Here is a 21,639-nt window from a genome sequence, read left to right as displayed (position 1 = left end):
GCTTTAAAGATGATAATCAGCACTTCATATTTCACCTGGAAACATACCAGCAGCCAGTGCACCTGTTTAAGAACAAGCATGGTGTGGTCTCTCCGAGTTACCCCAGAGACCAATCTGGCTGCTGCATTTTGGACTCCCTGGAATTTCTGGACTACATACAAAGGCAGAAAGCCATAGAGCTCATTGCTAGTTACAGGCGTAACTGTCCTATCAGCCAAAGTGGGTGAAAAGTGCTTTTGGCCATGGCCTCCACCTAAGACACCAGCATGACACCAGGATCTAAGAGCACTCCTAAACTACATTACTACTTTTTCTAAGGGAGTGTAACCCACTTATAACAGGAGCTTCTATCCCATCTTCCAGATTATGACCCCACCTCCAATTAACACCTCTATCTTGATTGGATTCAGTTTCAATTTATTATCCTTCATCCAGCCCATTACTGCCTATAGGCAGGCATTTAGGGAGATAATACCATTTCCTGATGACGATGACATGGAAATAAGGATTTGGGTGTCATCAATATGTTGAAAACACCCAGCACCAATTCCCCTGATGACCTCACCATGTAGGTGGTTTCATGAAGGTGATAAAAAGCACTGGTGACAGAAGTATCCTTATAAATATAAAGGAATCTGAATTCAAAATACTCTAGCCTATCCTACACTGAGAATATCCACAAGTGACAAGTTTAACACTAAACATGGGTTCTTGGCAATACATGTGGAAATGACCTTTCTCACGAAACACATGTTCCTGGCAACACTTACAAAAATGCCCTTTCGCTGTATACCTCTCAGCTTTTTTCACAATGACTTATGTACTTCAACATACACGTTTTCACCCTAGACTAAGCAAAGGGTCCCCCCCCCCTATTTTAAAACACATCTTTCATGCAAATTTATCTCATGGTCCTCGGCTTTATTAGAGCAATGCGTATTCCCTGTGGAGATATCAAGTTCTAGCCAAGCCAATGACCAGAGGACATATTTGCATGACAGGGGTCCTTCTTGATCTCAGCAGGGTTTAAGAAAGGAGGTGGAAGCTCCCATCCGATTACTTGGTTAATTCACAACGTCAAAGTCCTTTGGAGAACTCGCCATGGCCTGGGCTCTGTTTTTCTTTGCACTTCTCAGTTACTGCTCAGGTAAGAGAATGGAAGATTGGCATTGCACAGGTCTCTGGACCAAGAACATAAAATCTGTGTGCATTATTAACTTTGTCATTGAATCAATATATGTTTGTGATATTTCCAGAAAATTAATTATCCCCGTTTCTCTCTGTTTCTTTTCCTGAAAGCTGTCAGTTCTCAGAGTGTAACCCAGCCTGCCTCCGCGTCTGGGTCCCTGGGCCAAACAGTGAAAATCTCCTGCAGAAAAAGCAGTGGAGGGAGCTGGGACAGCCACTTCTCGTGGTATCAACAGAAACCTGGACAGGCCCCCCGCTTTTTGTATTACAGCAGCAGGGGAGAAGGGATCCCGGATCGGTTCACTGGTTCCACCTCTGGGGACAATGGTGATTTAACCATCACCAATGTTCAGCCCAACGATGAGGCAGATTATTACTGTGGAAGGTGGTCCTACACTGGTGGTACCACGTTCCACAGTGATACAGTTGAATGGGGAACTGAGACAAAAACCTCGTCTCCTCCTCCTCAGAGTAGGCAACCAAGAATACCAACCAAGCTTGATGCGATCACTGCCTAAACCTGTTTGAATCATAAAGCTGAAATGCATAGAGGGGCCATCTAGCCCACTTCTTTCTACAAGCCAGAACCAGGTAACACCCTCCCCATTCACCCCACCTAATCCTCCTGCTGTGTCCCACATGGATTGCTCATGGTTGGGTTGGACCAAGATATTGTGGTGCCTGATAGGGGTGTGAATGGAACTGGCTGATCACGTCTGGTTCGAGTCTGATATGGACCTGAACCAGACCAGGCCAGTTTGGTCTGGCATCCCCTCAACTCCCCCCACAGCGTTTCGGTTCGGTGCAGGAGGGGTTCACAAATGGATTTAAAAAACAACAACACCGTAACCCTTATGGGGGTGTTCTTTGAGGTGGCAGCAGGGTGGTGGTGGTCTGTGGAGGTTCCCCTCCCTCTGCCACCTTCCCTTCTTCAAAACCCTTCCCTTCTGTTTGGAGGCCATTGCGTGCATGCAATGGGCCTCTGCGTGGCCTGGTCGTGGGAGAGGATGTTCGGTACAGGGTCGAGCTGAACCAGGGTTGTTTCGGCTCAACCCCGAACCTTCAAATGGAACCGGTTCGATATCGAACGGGCTCAGATTCAAACCTGTTTGCACACCCCTAGCACCTGAGACAAGACGTCAAGGGCTGCCTTGCCCCATGGCTCTGGCGGGGGGCAGCTCCCTTTCGAAATTGACCTTTGTGAGCTTAGAAGGTGATGCACGTGGGGTGGAGAGCAGGGAAGGCTGGCAAGCTACAGCCTCCTCTTCTCTCCCCAGGCTTCCTTAAAGCTTTGCAAGGAGTGTGTGCAGAGTCCTTCCCAACAAGGGGCAGATTGGTCCCAGAGAGCTGCTCTGAAGGCAACAGCCAGGGACCCTACCTTGCTGGTGCTGCAGGATTCTGCTGCTGAGACAACCATCCCTCTTTCCCTCATAAAAGCTCTTCCCCTCCTCACAGTCATTTCATTGCCAAATGAAGAACTCCAAATATCTCAGAGGTGAGACCTCTTGCTTCATAGGAATTGGACATACAACCAGGCTATTTTAGGAAGACAGACATGGAAGTCTGTGTTCACCTGTGTTCTGGCTTCCTGTGGGTGGTGAGAGCCTGCTATTCTGGCCTTCACCTTTAGGAGGAGATGTCGTTCCATTCTTTCCATCTCCGGAGAACGAGACTTCAGAGACACCCCCCCCCGCCCCCCCGAACACCCTGCACCGGTGGTGTGAAGTGAACCGGCCAACTGTTCAACATACATGCTTCCTCTCTGGGGGATTTTGGACTTCACTCTTGCTTAGAGATCAAGTAACCATGCATGCCCCCCTAGAACATAGGCTAAGAGTATTGGCTGTGAAAAGACCGACTCTTAACTGGGTGGTTCAGTGAAGGCACAGAGGCTTGGGAAGAAGGCTCTTTCCTTTGCAAAACAGCTCAAGCCTCTGGCTTCTGTGTCTGAATGAGAAGCTGGGTTTCAAAAGGAGGTGTGCATGGTGTGTGGATCAAGTGGACAGAGAGAGGTTTTTCTTTTCAGGAAAGACAAAAGAAAGTACCTCTCTACAGAAGTGGAACTATGTAGTTGAACTATATAGTTTGTACAGGGGCACTATGGGATTCACTTCTGGTGGATGCCATGATGGCCACCAATCTAGATGGTTTCTAAAAGGATTTGGACAATTTCATGCAGGATAGGGCTATCAGTGGCTACTAGCCTGCACAGTGGTATACTAGGTGTGTGCAGAACGTCCCAAGGTCAGAATGTTCCACCTCAAATCAAGTTGTTTTGAGCTCAGAACAGCCCTAAGAAGGGGAGCCTATTCCGAGCTTGGGATGGAATGACCCGTTCCGAGGTGGAACATCCTGACCCCATTCTGAGCACCATTTTGGATTCTGAAATGGTGCTCAGAATGCTGTTGGTCTGTTCAGATGGACCAGGGTCATTCTGGCAGAACAACTGGCTCACCTGGTTGTTCTGATGGAACCTTTTGCTCATTTTGTGTTCTGTTCCAAGACCGGAAGGAGAGCAAAATCCGTTTCGTGCACACCCCTACTGCATACTGCCTTTTAGGAGCAGAGGGGGCATGCCCCTGATCACTAGGTGCCAGGGAACACCAACGGGAGGGGGCAATTCCCCTCTTTCCCCCAGCTGTGGGCTTCCCAGATGCAACTGACTGCCTACTGTGTGGAGCAGGATGCTGGACTGGATGAGATTTGGCCTGATCCAGAAGGGCTGTTCTTATGTTCTTAAGCATAGCAAGTTGGAGGGTTTCTCCAGCAAAGTCTGTTCACAGTATAGAAGAGGGTCTCAAAGATCAACTGACTGGCATCCAAGACAATGGTGGCTCAAGACTCTTGTGTACCCTAAATAGATTCAACTGCTCTCACAGGCAGGAAGAAAACCAACTTCCATAACAAACACTCCCAAAGATGGGGAAGGAAAACAAAGCTCGGAAGTTCCGAGTGCTGCTCTCCATCGGTTTATCTTTATATTTATTTGCTGAATAAATTCGTAGAGCCCCTCCTAAGAGAGCACAAGAAAAGAATGTTGCGAAGTGTGGAGTGTACAAAGCAAGCTCAGTAAAAACAATCAGCAATCAACAACTGCATATTCTTTTTCTGTCCTTGGTCATAAATGGATGGTTTGGTTTTGTTTTAATGGCTGTCTTTGGTGCTTTGATGTTTTTGTACTTTTAATTGCTTTTAACATTTTTGATGTGATTTTGTGGAATTTTAGTCTTCCTTTTGTATACCACCTTGGGATAATTTTATGAATGGATTTATATATAACTAAATCAATCAAATATTCAGGTTTAAAAGGCTTCACCTGCTAACTGCACTGGGAATATTCACAAGTGACGTGTTTCACACAAAATGTGTGTTCTTGGCAACAGTTGTGAAAATCCCTTTCTTTCTATTCCTCCCAACATATTTCTCAGCATCCTATATGCCTCCCTGACCTCTTTTTCACCCAGACCAGGCATCCCCAAACTGCGGCCCTCCAGATGTTGCTGAACTACAACTTCCAGCATACCCAGCCACAAAAAATTGTGTCTAGGGATGCTGGGAGTTGTAGTTCAGCAACATCTGGAGGGCCGCAGTTTGGGGATGCCTGACCCAGACCAAGGAAAGCACTTTCCCAAATATTTCTAATCTCCCGGCTTTACTAATGCAGCACATCTTTTCAGGGAGACTTGATGCTCTATGGCAGCCAATGAGCAAAGGGCAAATTTGCATAAGGGTATCCTCCTATAACTCTGGAGGATTTAAGACAGGAGGTGGAAAGTCGTAGCTCATCACCTGCTTTCTTCAGGAAGCCAAGGCTCTCTAAGAAGCGTACCATGGCCTGGGCTCTGTTTTTCCTTGCACTTCTCAATTATTGCTCAGGTAAGAATAGGGAAGATTGCCTTTACATAGGCCTCTGGGTCAGGAACACAAATCTGTTTATTTATTTTCAATGGGTCATATGGTTTTTGTGATATTTGGGAGACCAGAAAATTAATTATGCTCTTTCCCCCATTTCTTTTTCAAAAAGGGGTCAGTTCTCAGAGTGTGACTCAGCCTGCCTCTGTCTCTGCTTCCCTGGGCCAGACAGTGGAACTCTCCTGCACCAAAAGCAGTGGAGGGAGCTGGGGTTCCTGTGGTTGGTACCAACAGAAACCTGGTCAAGCCCCTCGCTTCGTGTGGTTCGGTAGCAGCACCAGGGGAGACGGGATCCCGGATCGGTTCTCCGGTTCCACCTCAGGGGACAATGGTCATTTAACCATCACCAACGTCCAAGCTGAAGACGAGGCAGATTATTACTGTTTGAGATATTATGGCACTGGTAGCACGTTCCACAGTGGTACAGTCTAATGGGGAACTGAGACAAAAACCTCCTCTCTTCCTCCTCAAAGTGAGTAACTGACAATGCTGAGGAAGCATTATGCGCTAGTGCCTAAATCTGTTTGAATCACAAGGCTGTCATGCACAGAAAGGCCATCTAGAACCACTTCTTTCTACATGTCTGGACCAGCTAACACCATCCCAAATCACCCCACATAACGCTCCTGGAGTGTCCTACAAGGACTGTTCCTGGTCAGGGTGGGCCAAAGTTTTGTGGCACACCAAACCTGCTTTGCCCTTGCCCCCATGGTCCTGTTGGGGCCCAGCTCCCGTTCAAAGCTGACCTCTTCAGTCTTTGAAAGTGGCACAGGGTAAGTGGATAGAAGGTTGCCAGCAGACTCCTCTTCCTCCTCTTGCTTAGCTTGTGAGCAGAGACTCTCCTTCCATCTCTGATGCCCACAGTCTGGGAACCTACATTGTATTCTAAAGCCTATTCTAAAGAGGAGAGGAGAGTGTTGGCTAGAGCATCTCCTCCCCTCTGATTTTACAATATGGTGTCACTGGCATCGTAGTGACCTGGTGAGAGGGAGTGGAAGATAAGTTGGCAGTGGGCCACCTCAATATTTCCCAGCTCAGAATATTTCTCACCCAATGCAGCCCACTCCAGTTCACAATATGGACAGCCAGCCCTGCTTCTCCCCCTGCAGAGGAGAACGGAGGCCTGTTGTCCTTTCCAACTCTGTGGTTCAAAATGGCCTCGAGCAAATGCATTTCCACAATAAATCTGAACTCTGCGATGGAAGAATGAAAGCAGTGGTTCCTTCCTTGGGAAGTGTTTAAAAACTGCCTCCTTTTACATCCTGGATGAAATAAGGGCTGTGCCCAGTGTGTTTATAAAGCTCACTTATGCAAATTTATCCCATGGGGTTTGGCTTTGCAAGAATATCTGATTTTCTCAGTGGAGGGATACAGTTTTAGCCGAGCCAATGAGCACAGAGCAGATTTCCATGACGGGCCATGATGTCATCCTGCAGGATTTAAGAAAGGGAGAGGGTCACGGTCCCAACCAGTCACCTGTTTTCTTTAGGAAGGCAGACTCCTCTAGAGAGCTCATCATGGCCTGGGTTTTGTTTTTCCTTGCTTTTCTCACGTACTGCTCAGGTAAGGGTGTGGAAGATTGACTTTGCATCGGCTTCTGGGCCAAGAAGAAGACATCTCTTTGCATTATTATGTTATCATGGTATCATAATATTTGGGAGACAAGAAAATTTAATTACACTCTTCCTCCCCTCTTTCTTTTTGTATAGGTGTCAGTTCTCAGAGTGTAACCCAGCCTGCCTCTGCATCTGGGTCCCTGGGCCAAACAGTGAAAATCTCCTGCACAAAAAGCAGTGGAGGTAGCTGGGGCAGCTACTTTTCGTGGTATCAACAGAGAACTGGACAGGCTCCTCGCTTTGTGCACTGTGATGCTTGCAGCAGGGGAGAAGGGATCTCAGATCGGTTCACTGGTTCCACCTCTGGAGACAATGGTTATTTAACCATCACCAATGTTCAGCCCGAAGATGAGGCAGATTATTACTGTATGAGATATTACAGCACTGGTAGCATGTTCCACAGTGGTACAATCTAATGGGGAACTGAGACAAAAACCTTCTCTCTTCCTTGCACAAGTGGGATCCCAGAATATCAAGAAAGCTTAAATGTATCCTTTCCTGGTTCTGTTTGGATTATAAAGCTGATATGTGTAGAAAGGCCATTTCGCCCCTCTTCTTTCTATAAGCCAGCATCACTCCCCAAATCACCCCACATAACCCAGTGGGAAAATCCCCAGGGATTGCTTGTGGTCTTCAAAGCAATTTCTGTGCAATAGAATGCGCTCCAGACATCTCAGAGAAGTTAGATGTGGTACTTAACAAAAGGCTGATATAAGAAGTCAACTGTAGGAAGGGGAAGCTGGAAAAGATGCAACGTCCTGAGGTTGTGCTGGTGTGACAGCCTGAGGTTATGAATGCATGCTGTTCTGGCTTTCACCATTAAGGGGAGAAGTTGGACCATTCTCAATTTGTGGTGGAGTCAGAAGACTTCAGAGGCCACCTGCATACCTTGTACCCATGAAGTGTGAGCGGAACCAGGCAATTTCAGCATACGTGTCTAGTCTCTGGGGGATTTTCTGTTCATTCATGCTTTGAATCGAGTAACCGTGCCCTGCCCAAGAACATAGACGAAGCCTCTTGGCTTTCACAACAGAGCTGCCTACTAGGTTGACTGCCCACTTGAAAAGATTGACTGGGTTGTCAACAAAACAAGAGAAACCTTAGGCAGGGTCTTTCATTGAGAAAACGGCTCCCTTCCCTTCCCCCTTCTCTTGGCTTGTGCCCAACCTCTCTTGGGTGGTCCCCTACATCATGGAGGGTTTCGCTGGCTAAGTCACTCTTGCTGTTCACCATGCAGGGAGCATTTTCCATGTACATGGTTTTCCTACATTCAGGAACATTTTCTGAGGTCCATACCAGTAAACGAATAATGTGTGGTGGGCTTCATCAAGATTAGGGGCCATGCTGGAGGTCTTAAGAAGCCATATTTATTTATTCACTTTATTTATTTATTCACTTTATTTATTTATTTATTTATTTATTTATTTATAATATTTATACCCTGCCCCTCCAGTGCACTAATGCTCAGGGTGGCTCAGGACAATAGACACAGATGCAATGAAAGTAATAAAATCAACTTTTTTTTTTTAAAGTCAGATTAAAACCCACAATTATTAGTTTCAATTTAAAACAGAAAATTATAAAAAGCTAAAGGACCTAAAGAACCTACCAGATATAACAAAATAATAATGGAGCATTAAAAGGTCTCCTTAAAAAGGTGTGTTCTGAGATGTTTTTTAAAAACACAGAGGGAGGGAGCATGGCGAAGTTCTTCAGGGAGGGCGTTCCAAAGCCAAGGGGCTACAACTGAAAAGGCCCTGTCTCTAGTCTCCGCCAACCAGATCTCGCTTTGTGTGGTTCAGCAGCAGCACAAGGGGAGGGAGACAGGATCCCGGATCGGTTCTCTGGTTCCACCTCTGAGGACAATGGTCATTTAACCATCACTAACGTTCAGGCTGAAGATGAAGCTGATTATTACTGCACATGATGGTATTACACTGGTAGCAAGTATCACAGTGGTACTGTTTAATGGTGAACTGAGACAAAAAATCTGCTCTCTTCATCCCCAGAGTGTGGAACCCAGAATACTAAGAAAGTTTAGTGCGACCAGTGCCTAAATCTGCTTGGATTATAAAGCTGAAATGCATACAGAGACAATTTAGCCCCACTTCCATCTACAACTGGGACTACCTACCCACCCTCCCAAAGGTTCTCACAAAATCTAGCAGAAGTATACTGAAATGGTCTTCAAAGCAATTTCCCTGTAAAACAAAGCACTGCAGACATCTCAGAGATGTGGTACTTTATGAAAGTCTGATAGACGTAGTCACTTTTAGGAAGACTAGCACGGAAGAGATGCCACATTCTGAGTTTCTGCTGGTGAGCGAGCCTGCTATTCTGCCTTCCTCCTTCAAGGGGAGATGTTGATCTGATATCTTCACTTTGGGTAGAATGAGATGACTTCAAAGACCCCCTGCAGATCCTGCACCTGTGGTGTGAAGTGGACCAGGGAACTGTTCAGCATACATGTTTACTCTCTGGGGGATTTTGTCTTTAGTCATGCATAGAGATCAAGTAACTGTAGCAGACCACCCATGAACGTTGGCTCAGACTCTTGACTGGCATAACATGGCTGCCTGCTAGAAGCTGAAACATCTCTCATTTGTAAAGACTTTAACTTGCCTGGCTTGTGTGGCAAAGCAACAGAAGTTTGGGAAGCATGTTTCCGTGAGGAATCTGCTTGCTCCCAGTTCCCCACTTTCTATTTCTACCCTAACTCTGAAGTCTGTGATGGAAGAATGAAAGCAGTGGTTCATTCCATAAGAAGTGTTTTAAAAACTGTCTTGGCTTTCGTCCTGACAAAAACAGACTGTTCTCCGTCTGTTTATAAAGCAACTTTATGCAGATTTACTCCATGGCATTTGACTTTGATCACATTTTCTCAATGAAGTCACGAAGTTCCAGCAGAGCCAATGAACAGTGACCACATTTGCATGAAGGGTCAAGATGTCATCCTGGCAGATTTAAGAAAGAAGGGGGAAGGAAACTCATTCGTCACCTGCTTCCTTGAGGCAGCCAAACTCCGAAAGAGCTCACCATGTCGAGAGCTCTGTTTTTCCTGGCATTCCTCACTTTCTGCTCAGGTAAGGGTATGCACATTTCAAAGGCCTATGGGCCAACAACAGAAGTTTATTGCATTATATGTCATCATTAGGTCATAATGGGCAACATGCAGACAAAGCTAGTTAGGATTCCATCGAATTGCAATGAAATGGGCTAAAGGAAGTCATGACCAATTTGTCCCATTTATTTCAATGGTGCTTAGTAAGTGGATATTTCTGTATTTGGGAGGACAGAAAAAGAATGAAGACCTTTAATTTTCTCTCTCTTCGTTGTATTGTTTTTCAAAGGTGTCAGTTCACAGGCAACAGTGACTCAGCCCGCCTCCGGGTCAGTGTCTCTGGGCCAAACCATTAAACTCTCCTGCACTAGAAGCAGCAGTGGGAGCTGGAACATTGAATATCTCTGGGTTCAACAGAGACCTGGGCAGGCCCCTCGCTTCGTGCACTGTAACGGCTGCAACAGGGGAGAAGGGATCCCAGATCGGTTCACTGCCTCTGCCTCAGGAACCACTGCCCACTTAACCATCACCAACGTCCAGCCTGAAGACGAGGCTGATTATTATTGTTACATCTGGTATCGCACTGGTGGCATGTTGCACAATGGTACAATCTAATGGGGAACTGAGACAAAAACTTTCATTCTTCCTCCCCAGAGTGGAGAACCAAGCATGCTAAGAAAGCATTATGGGGCAGTGTTTAAATCTGTTCAGTAACAAGGATGAATTGCATAGAAAGGCCACCTAATTTCACTTCTTTCTAGAAGTCTGGACTACCCAACACCCTCCCAAATCAGACCACGGAATCCACCTGGGATGCCTCAAGGAATGCTCGTGGTCAGGGTGGGCCGAGACGCTGTGGCACTTCAAGTGAGGCATCAGATGCATCCTTGTTCAAGATTGGAACTCCAGTCACATTTAGGTTGCAGTGAGTTTCGTCACCACAACCCAAGGTTCCGGGCAGTACATCCACATTCGTAACCGCATGATCTTGGCCCTGGAACTGGAGCTGAGGGAGGAAGCTCCTCCCTCAACTTTGGCATGATTGGCTGTATGGACTTTCTTTCTGTCAAGAAAGAAGCCCGCAAATTTGATCTTGGGTTGTTGGCCTGAGTAGAACATTGCTCCTAAGCATATCATTGGAAAAATAATTCTATACTGTTGTGACATGTTCTGGTCTTCGGGCATTTCAATAAGCATTTTTTCTAGTGGCACTAGGGCTCTGAAAAGTACTTTTAAGGGAAGGCAATCCAGATCCTTTTGTGATTTAGATCTTCTGGAGCAAAAAGGGGAGGTGCTTCTGGTGTCTTTTGAAGCCAATGAGCAAGCAGTGCATTGGCATACAAATCCAGATGTGGTTTAAAAAGAGGGAAAGAAAGGGTGCTAAACAGTGCTGAATTCCCCCACAAAGGCAATTGCACACCTTTCCCATCATGCTTTGGGCCATGCTTCTCCTTCTCCTTCTTACTTACTGATCTTCAGTTTCAATTATTCAATAAGCATTTCCTTCTAGTGCCAGGAGGACTCTGAAATCTTCTTTAAGGGAAGGCAACCCAGAGCCTTTGGGGATTTAGCTCTTCTGCAGCAAAAGGGGGAGGTGCTTCCAGTGACTTTTGGAGCCAATGAGCAAACAGGGTATTTGCATACGAGGCTGGATCAAGACTCCAGGAGCTGCTTAAGAAGACGGAAAGAAAGGATGCCAAACAGTGCTGCATTCCTCCAGAACGGCAATTGCTCACCTTTCCCATCATGCCTTGGGCCATGCTTCTCCTCCTCCTCACTTACTGCTCAGGTGAGAGGATGAGTTAGTCAGGTAAAACTTGGAAATGGAAGAGCACCTTCATTCTAAAACTTTTTGATGAGTTTTCAATGGCTTGTTTGAAGACACCAGACCACCAAGTGATATGTGAATGTCTGTCTTTGTTTCTAGATGTCAGCTCATACGCGACTCTGACGCAGCCTCCGTCCCAGTCTGCCAGACTGGGGAACCCAGTGAGACTCACCTGCACTCTCAGCAGTGAGCACCAGAGCTATGTTGTTGCTTGGTATCAACAGAAAGTCGGGGAGGCACCGCGGCTTCTTGTATACCGTGATAGCACAAGAGCCAGTGGGATCTCCGATCGGTTCACTGGCTCCAAATCGGGTGGGGAGCGCTATTTGAGCATTAGTGGTGTCCGGGTAGAGGATGAGGCCACCTACTACTGCGGTGAAGCTGAAGGCAGTGGGAGCAGCTACATGTAACCCACAGTGATACATTCAGAAGGGGAACTAAGACAAAAACCTCTGCTCAGGGGAGGAACAACGTTTTTGCTCTGGAGGTTGATTCACTGCCTTTGAAAAGCATTGCCACAGAGACTCTCAGACTAGATGGAAGAATCCAAAGCCTTGCCATAGGGTGGCTGTTGCCCATGCAGAGAGGCTGATTTCTGTTGGCTCCATAAATGTGGTGATTCTTTGGAGATCCAGAAATGTGGAGATCCAGAAATGTGGAGATTCAACTTTGGGGAGTGGCTGTTTTGCTTCCTGATGTTCAAATGAGCGACATGATGAGCGAATTTGGAGGCATTCATTTTGTTTACCCACTTAAAAATTGTAATAATACAGTGCACAATCCTTCCACAAAGCATATGGAAACATAGAGACATTGGAAGCGGCCATATACTGAGTCAGACCCTTGGTCCATCCAACTCAGTACTATCTCCCCAGTCTGGCAGCAGCTTCTGCAAGGTTGCAGGCAGGAGTCTGTATCAGCCCTATTTAGGAGATGTCGGGGTGGGAGGACCTAGAACCTTCTGCATGCAAGCAAGCAGGCTCTCCTCCAGTGGTCCCTATCCCATACGTTGTTGACTATAGCTCCCAGAATCCCTAGCTGCAGTGGGCTTTGGCTGAGGATGCTGGGAGTTGTAGTCAACAACATTTGGGATCTTCTGTTAGAAGGGACATTGCACATACCAGCATGCTTCTTGCAAACATCGCAAGGACTGTGAGCAGGGAGGATGTCCTTGTAAGGGTCAGATTGGTCTAGATGAGTTGCTCTCATGGCAGTAGGTGGGGCTTCCTGTGGGTGCCCCAATATTCTGCCCCTTGAGACCACGACTTCACTTTGCCTCGTGTTAGGGGTTCCTCTGCTCACAGTCCTCAAAGCCATTTCCTTGGGAAAGAAAAAGCTCCAGATATCTCAGAGAAGTGAAATACGGTGCTTTATAATAGTCTTATATGAGAATTTCATTTTAGGAAGACAAACCTCCAAGTTTGTCTGAGTTCTTCTTGCTGCTGACAGCCTGTTATTCTGGCTTTTGCCTTTAGGAGGCGATGTTGGTCCATTCCCCCCCACTTTTGGGGAACTTCAGAGATCACCTGCAGACCCTGCCTCTGTGGTATAAAGGAAGCCAGTCAACTCTTCAGCAAGGATGCCGACTCTCTGGGGGATTTTGTATTCACTCATGCTTAGTGATGATGTATCTATGCACCACCTAAGCATGTAGGCTAAGACTAAAGTAGTAAAGTTGTGCCGTTGAGTGGGTGTTGACTCCTGTCGCCCACAGAGCCCTGTGGTTGTCTTTGGTAGAATACAGGAGGGGTTTCCCATTGCCTCCTCCTGCGCAGTATGAGATGATGCCTTTCAGCATCTTCCTAGATCGCTGCTGCCTGATATAGGTGTTTCCCATAGTCTGGGAAACATACCAGCGGGGATTCGAACCAGCAACCTCTTGCTCCCTACACAAGTTACTTCCCTGCTGCGCCATTAGGTGGCTTTTTTACTGGCTGTGAAAAGATTGGAAATTGACTGGGTTGTGCCACAAAGCGATAGAGGCTTTGGAAGGGGCTTTCCTTTAGGAAACTGCTCAGTCCATTTCTTCATATCTTGGCTTCTGATTAAGAGTGAGAAGCTGGGGTTCAAAATAAGGTGCAGAGTAAACTGGAGAGGTTCTCCTGCAAAGCCTCTCTTAGGAACACTTGCCTTCTACTGAGTCCATTGGTCCATCTAGCTCAGGCTTGTCTACCCAGACAGGCAGCGGCTTCTCCAAGGTTGCAGGCAGGAGTCTCTGTCAGCCTTATCTTGGAGATGCTGCCAGGGAGGGAACTTGGAACCTTGATGCTCTTCCCAGAGCGGCCTCTGCATAAAAATGTATGTTAATATATTTATTTGATACATTTGTCTAGTACGTTTTGAGAGAACAGAAAGAAAAGAACTTCACCAGGTGAAACGTGTACCAAACAAGTATTTGTTTGTATTCTTTTTCTGTTATTTGAATATAACTGAATAATTAGCTGTTAGATTTCAAAAGGCTTCACCTGCATCCAATCTTATGCTGAAAATATCCACAAGTGACTAATTTCACAGTAAACATGTTCTTGGCCATGCTTGTGAAAATACCCTTTCTATTCTTCTTGCTATTTCCTCAGTGTTGTATATGCTTCCACAGCCTTTCCCACCCACTCTGGAAAGAGCAAGGGGTTTCCCCAATATTTTAAAATACCCCTTTCATGCAAATGTGTCCTACGATCATGGATGTTGATACAGAAATGAAGTTCATACAGAGCCATTGACCATAGGACACATTTGCATGGACAGGGACCTTCCTTCATTCTCCAAGATTTAAGAAACGACAGGCAAGGTCCCACCCAGTTATCTACTTACTTCTGGAAGTTAAAGTACTCTAGAGAGCTCAGCTCACCATGGCCTGGGCTCTGTTTTCCTTTGCACTGCTGAGTTACTGCTCAGGTGAGAACATGGAAGGCTGTTTTTTACATAGGCCTCTGGACCAAGAACAGCATATATTTGTTGCATTGCTATTTTTGTCATTGGGTCATCATGTTTTTATGATATTTCCAGAAGTTTACTTATGTTTTCTCCCCTTTCCCCTTTCCCCTTTCTTTTTCCAAAAGGTGTCCATTCACAGAGTGTGACTCAACAGCCTGCCTCTGCGTCTGTGTCCCTGGGCCAGACAGTGAAACTCTCCTGCACCATAAGCAGTGGAGGGAGCTGGGGTAGATATTATGACTGGTATCAACAGAGACTTGGGCAGGTCCCTCGCTCTGTGCACTGTGGTCGTAGTGGATGCGGCAGGGGAGAAGGGATCCCGGATCGGTTCACTGCCTCTGGCTCTGGGAACAATTTCTACCTGACCATCACTAACGTCCAGGCTGAAGATGAGGCTGATTATTACTGTGCGGAATGGTATAGCACTGCTAGCATGTTCCACAGCGATACAGTCTAATGCGGAACTGAGACAAAAACCTTCTCTCTTCCTCCCCAGAGTGGGGAATGAAGACGATTGAGAGAACACATGGCAGTACCTAAATTGGCTTGACTCATAAAGCTGAAACGCATAGTTGTCCACCTTTCTACAAGTCAGGGCCAACTAACACCCTCCCAAACGAACCCACATAATCTACCTGGAGTGTCCCACAAGGATGAAAGCTGGTTAAAAAGCCAAGATTTCACACGCTCTCTAAAAGTTGTGATGGAGATTGTGATGCCCTGCTATTCTGGCTTTCACCTTTAAGGGGAGATGTTGCTCTATTCTCTCCACATTTGGAAGAGATAGACTTGAGAGTCTTCATCTGCAGACCCTGCATCTGTGATGTGAAATGGATCCATCCTCCATCCTGTTCAGCATATGTGCCAAATCTCCTGTTTGTGAGGTTTTGTATTGACCTTGTCGTTAAATTGTAGCCGGGGATTATGGGAGTTGTAGTTCAGAAACATCTGGAGTGTGATAGGTTAGGAACCCCACAGTTAATATATTTGTATGTCACCTCTTGAGAGAGAGAGAGAGGAAGACACTTTGTAAGGTGTTGAATGTGCAAACCAAGTTCAGTTAAAAATGGAACAAACAATTGTGTATCCTTTTTGTATTGTTCGATGATTAAAAATCTCCGACAAAGCAAGGAACATTTATTTCTCTTCCAGAATATGTGCTACCTTATGCAACCTGCTTCAGTTCTCCACATGGATGGGATGACCCTGGTTTTTGGTCCACACAAAAAGAAGATTCCCCTCTGCTCTTTCCCAACTCTATGGTTACAATAACAAATGAATCATTCTGCATTCCCAAATCTGAGAAGAGTGAAAACTTGGATTCTTTCTTTCCACAAGTAGTATGAAGATCTATCTTTGTATTTCACATGTCTTCTATCTGAAGTTAGCAACAGTGATTTATGACCACGGTGAACATTTATATACCACTTTTCAATAAAAGTTCCAAAAAACAAAAGCAGTTTACATAGATATGAAATAAATAAAATGGTTCCCTGCCCCCAAAGGGAAGATGCTCTCACAGTCTAAAAAAAGAAGAAAAGAAACACAAGATAGACACCAGCAACAGCCACTGGAGGGATGCTGTGTAGGGGATGGATATGGTCAGTTGCTCTTCCCCTGCTATATAAGGAGAATCACCATAGGAAAACAGGAAGCCGCCATATACTGAGTCAGACCATTGGTCTATCTAGCTCAGGATTGTCTTCACAGACTGGCAGCGCTTTCTCCAAGGTTGCAGGCAGGAATCTCTCTCAGCCCTATCTTGGAGATGCTGCCAGGGAGGGAACTTGGAACCTAGATGCTTTTCCCAGAGCACCGGCTCCATCCCCTAAGGGGAAGATCTTACAGTGCTCACACATCAAGTCTCCCATTCATATGCAACCAGGGTGGACTCTGCTTAGCTAAGGAGACAAGTCATGCTTGCTACCTCAAGACCTGCTACTTACTTACTTACTTAAAGGCTCTGGGTAGTGCATAGCAATATATACTTCTCCTACATTATGAACGTTCACAAGTGTTATATTCCAAACTAAAAGATTCTATGGGAATCAAGGCTTCTTTTCCTGATCAACTTTTGTTGAGCTGGGCGGTGGTTCTCAAACCTGGATCCTCAGATGTGGCTGGATTTGGGATTACAACTCCCATCAACCCCAGACACAATGGTCAAAGGCCATTTTGGCTGGGGATAATGGGCTTTGCAGTTCAACCACATCTGGCAACCCAGGTCTGAGAAACCCTCGGTTAGATTGACCACCACCACCTCATCGCTTTTCATCCTGGCCCAAGTGGGAGCTGATTCCAGCATGTTTAAATCTTGCCTTTATTCAAATTTGGTATTTAGCTTTGCTAGAACATCACACCTACTTCGGGGAGGCAGGAAATTCTAGTGGAGCCAATGAGCACCGAAGATATTTGCATTTGCATGAATGGCAATTAGGTCATTCTGGAGGATATAAGAAAAGAGAGGAAAGATCACAGCCAGGTACCTGGAAGAATTAAACACTTGAGAGCTCACCATGGCCTGGGCTCTGCTTTTCCTTGCACTTCTCAGTTACTGCTCAGGTAATTGTGTGGAGGACACATTTTCCATAGACTTATAAGCCAAGAACAGAGCATTTATTTGCACTATCCACCCCCCAGAACAGTACTTCCAGTGACTGTTGCTGGTGTCTCTTATGTTTCTTTTTTAGTTTGTGAGCCCTTTGTGGACAGGGAGCCATCTTTATTTAGTTTATTATTTCTCTATGTAAACCACTTTGGAAACTTTTGTTGAAAAGCGGTATATAAACATTTGTTGTTGTTGTTATCTATACATTTATAAATTATCTATAAATATATAAATTTATATATTTATATATCTTGGAGCAGGAAAATGAATGGAGGTGACTCATTTGTTCTCTCTCTCTCTCTCTCTCTCTCTCTCTCTCTCTCCTTGGCAAAGGTGTCATTTCACAGGCAACTGTGACTCAGCCTGCCTCCGTATCTGGGTCTCTGGGCCAAACTGCCAAACTCTCCTGCACCAGAAGCAGCAGTGGGAGCTGGAGCAGCTATTATAACTGGGTTCAACAGAGACCTGGGCAGGCCCCTCGCTTTGTGCACTGTAACAGCTGCAGCAACAGGGGAGAAGGGATCCCGGACCGGTTCACTGCCTCTGCCTCTGGGACCACTGCCCAGTTAACCATCACTAACGTCCAGCCTGAAGACGAGGCAGATTATTACTGTTACATCTGGTATAGCACTGGTAGCATGATCCACAGTGGTACAATCTCATGGGGAACTGAGACAGAAACCTCCTCTCTCCCTCCACAGTACAAGCAAGCAGCAATACTAAGAAAGCTTACAGTGATCAGTGCTTAATTTGGTTGGAATTGCAAAGCTGAAATGAACTGATAGATCATTTCGTTCATTTAGAACAACTATGTTTCCCAGAATATGGGAAACACCTCTATCGGGCAGCAGTGATATAGGAAGGTGCTGAAAGGCATCATCTCATACTGCGTGGGAGGAGGCAATGGTCAACCCCTCCTGTATTCCACCCAAGACAACCACATGGGTCTGTAGTTGCCAGGAGTCGACACCGACTCAAGGGTACAACCTTTAAGTTAAGAACAACTTGCAAAACACACTTATCACTTTCCCATGAAGATTATTGCTAACCTTCTGTTCTCAGTGTAAACCTTTGGCAAAAGCTTCCTTCGAAAACCTGCTGTTAAAGTTGTGCTGTGACACAGGAATGTAGGAAGCTGCCATATACTGAGTCAGACCATTAGTCCGTCTAGCTCAGTATTGTCTACCCAGACTGGCAGCGGCTTCTCCAAGGTGCTCCTGGAAAGAGCACCTGCATACTTGCTTATAGAAGGTCCCAGCCTCACTTCTTGTCATTATCTCCAGACAGGGCTGAGAGAGACTCCCGCCTGTAAGCTTGGAGAAGCTGCTGCCAGTCTGTGTATAGAATCTGAACCTTAAATGTTCTTTAGATTTGTGCAAATCAAACTTAGTAAGTTGGCTTCAGTGAAAACCTCGTTGCTATCCTGTCATGTACCATTAGGGGGAGATGTTGGTCCATTTTCTCCTCATTCCCCAGAGACCTCAGAGATCAGCTGCATTCCCTGCACCTGTGCTGTCAAGTGAAGCAGGAGAAAGTTCCCCATCCTTGAGCACTCTTTTTGCTCATTGGTGCTTGAGAATCAAGTGCCCATTCACAACTTCCTCTGATGGAGATAGTCTAAGATTCAGGGCTGGCCTTGCCTTGCATGTGTTGAATTCAGTCCAGACCTGACTGATATATTTTCATGCTTTGTAAATGAACATGGGACTCGGAGGATCTCGTGCTTCTTTCAGCATTTTTGGTTCCGGCAGTCACAGGCCAAGCATGAATTAAATTAAAGGGAGGAGAAGAGGAAGTGGAGGAGAGGAGAGTGTTGGGATAGAGCATCCTCTCTCCTTTATTTTTACAGCCACAGACAATTGTGGTTCCTGCCCTTCGCAGGAGGATGAGCGCTTTCTGTCCTTTCCAACCTTATAGTTGAAATAGGTCCAGAAGACATTAGGTCCAGAAGACCCATGATCACTCTGGAATCTCAAATTGAAGAAGGCAGAGTAAAAGCGTTGTTCCAGAAGCATTGTTTAAGTGGTTTCTCCCATTTCCCATTTCTCTTATCTGAACATGAAATTAATAGCTGATTGTAAAGGGTCCACCTGTCACTTCTCCCACTTAGGGACATCCAGAAGTGTCACTTTTTAGATGAAAAAATATGTTCTTGGCTCCAGTAGTCAACATTTGCTTTGGTTCCCCATCAAACCTTTCCCCCCAATGGGAAAAAGCAGCTACCATGGTCTCCTTTTCACCCTGGCTAAAACTAGAGCCATTTCCAAGGTGTTTAAACACATCCTTTTATACACATTTGTTCTATAGGATTTGACCTTGCTAGAGCATTGCGTTTCCTCAATGGAGACATAACATTCTAGCAGAGCCTATGAGCACAGACCAAATTTGCATCAAGGGTCAAGATGTCATTCTGGAGGATTTAAAAAGGTGGGGAAGGTCCTCATTAGTCACCTGCTTTCTTCAGGACGCCAACATCTTCCATGGAGATCACCATGGCCTGGGCTCTGGTTTTCCTTGCACTTCTCAGTTACTGCTCGGGTAAGTTGAAAATGGCAAACTGGGCAAAGAAGTGAGTCCGGTGGAGGCCTCACTATTTAAAGGCCTATGAGCCAAGAACAGCTGCAAAAAATGCATTGTATATATTCTCCAGACTGTTGTCTCATATATGTACATGGTGTGTGTGTGTGTGTGAGAGAGAGAGAGGGAGAGAGAGGGAGGGAGAGGGAGATTAGTATGGCTGTTGTTCCTATGACAATATATATATATATGAGAGAGAAAGAGAGAGAGACCATTATTTTGTTCTTTTTCTTTTTGTAAAGGTGTCAATTCTCAGAGTCTGACTCAGCCTGCCTCTGTGTCTGGGTCTCTGGGCCAAACAGTGACGCTCTCCTGCAGAAAAAGCAGCGGTGGGACCTGGGAACCTTACTATCGCTGGGTCCGACAAATACCTGGACAGGTCCCTCACTTTGTGCACTGTAATGGCTGCAGCAGCCGGGGAGAAGGGATCCCGGATCGCATCACTGCATCGGCCTCGGGCAACACTGGCTATATAACCATCACAAACGTCCAGGCCGAAGACGAGGCTGTCTATTATTGTTGCAATTGGTATAGCAGCAGCATGTGCCACAGTGGGACAGCCTGATGGGGAACTGAGACAGAAACCTTCACTCTTCTTCCCCAGAGTGGAGAACCGAGACTTTTCTCAGAGCTCCTTTTGATCTGGGCCTCAGACTCCTTATATTATAGCATTTGAATGGATCATCCATCTAGTCTAGTTCTCCTTCGGGTCTGAAGGAGTTCCTCCCCACCCACCAGCATTGACTATTCCATACAATCCAACTACTACAGTGTGTCAAAAATGGAATGCCGACTCCCCGACGGAAGTTCCTTGCAATAGAAATGTCTCCAGATATCAAGACTGATCTTCACAAAAGGGTCCCCGTTCTCCTCCCACATGCTGCAGACCATAACTGGGTGGGCGGACGGAAAGCTGCCACCGATCTGGGAGAGAAGCCACTGCTGGTTACGACTAGTGGTGTAAAATGAGGCAGGATCTTTCTCAGTTCACAGGGCTAATATGTCTTTCTGCTCACTCATGTATAGCAATCAAGTGCTCATGCACAACTTTCTTATCCTAGAAACAGACTAAGACATTGTCCTTACCCAGACAAGGCTGTATTGTGTGCTCATGTGCAACTAAGTGCATGTTCTTTTCTTGCCTAAGCGGAAAGGAGGCTTGGGTCATAGGAACGTAGGAAGCTGTTCTATACCGAGTCAGACCATCGGGGCCTCTAGCTCAGGATTGTCTACCCAGACTGGCAGCGGCTTCTCCAGGGTAGACCCTGCTTAGCAAAGGGGACAATTCATGCTCGCTACCACAAGACCAGCTCTCCTCCCATAGTTGATGAACACCAACCCATCAGTGATTGTCACAGATGCAGAAGACATATCCATGGAAGCTGCCTAGATTGCCTTGAAATAAATATTATTCATATGTGTAGATCATGTTTCCATATACTGCCGAAATGATTAATACTAATGTTGACATTCACACTTTGTCGGGGACAAATCTGATGACTATCTTTAAGAAGACTTTTTAAAAATCAAAATCTACCAAGGACTGTAGGATGTTGTTAAAGGTAGCATTATATTCCAAGTCTGATATTTAGAGAGCAGAACATTCAAACCTGAAATGCTCAACACCCAATTACAATACCATTCGGGAAATATGAAAAGAAAAGATAAGAAGCAGCAGCATGAAAACCATTTGCCAAGGGCAATATATGATGCCATCCATTTGAATCTGTACCTTAAAACATCCTTAGACTGGTGCAAAGCAAACTCTGCAGTTTAGCTGCCATTACAATCTTGCTGCTACCTTGTCTTTTACTTTTAGGGGGGCAAGTCCAATTTCTCCACACTCGATCGAATCAGGAGATTGTAGACACCACCTTCACACCTACACCTAGCCTAAATGAATAACTTCCACAAG

At 45.8% G+C, this 21,639-nt stretch overlaps 4 gene segments (V, D, J or C); all 4 read left to right on the top strand.

Annotated features, from left to right (window-relative positions):
* Positions 1-978: 978 nt before the first annotated feature.
* On the top strand, positions 979-1,706 carry LOC128338038 (immunoglobulin lambda variable 3-19-like). The segment is given in 2 exon segments: positions 979-1,147; positions 1,300-1,706. Coding segments are annotated over 2 exon segments (453 nt in total).
* Positions 1,707-9,736: 8,030 nt separating this feature from the next.
* On the top strand, positions 9,737-12,015 carry LOC128338037 (immunoglobulin lambda variable 4-69-like). The segment is given in 2 exon segments: positions 9,737-9,799; positions 11,705-12,015. Coding segments are annotated over 2 exon segments (357 nt in total).
* A 2,400-nt stretch (positions 12,016-14,415) lies between these two features.
* On the top strand, positions 14,416-15,667 carry LOC128337921 (immunoglobulin lambda variable 9-49-like). The segment is given in 2 exon segments: positions 14,416-14,500; positions 14,665-15,667. Coding segments are annotated over 2 exon segments (378 nt in total).
* Positions 15,668-19,614: 3,947 nt separating this feature from the next.
* LOC128338036 (immunoglobulin lambda variable 2-23-like) lies at positions 19,615-20,289 on the top strand. The segment is given in 2 exon segments: positions 19,615-19,685; positions 19,967-20,289. Coding segments are annotated over 2 exon segments (381 nt in total).
* The last annotated feature ends 1,350 nt before the right edge of the window (positions 20,290-21,639 follow it).

The sequence above is a fragment of the Hemicordylus capensis genome, chromosome 15, assembly GCF_027244095.1.
Source record: "Hemicordylus capensis ecotype Gifberg chromosome 15, rHemCap1.1.pri, whole genome shotgun sequence".
Classification (NCBI taxonomy): Eukaryota; Metazoa; Chordata; class Lepidosauria; order Squamata; family Cordylidae; genus Hemicordylus; species Hemicordylus capensis.
Note: the sequence above shows the minus strand (reverse complement) of the source record. Positions and strands in the feature narration are given on the sequence as shown.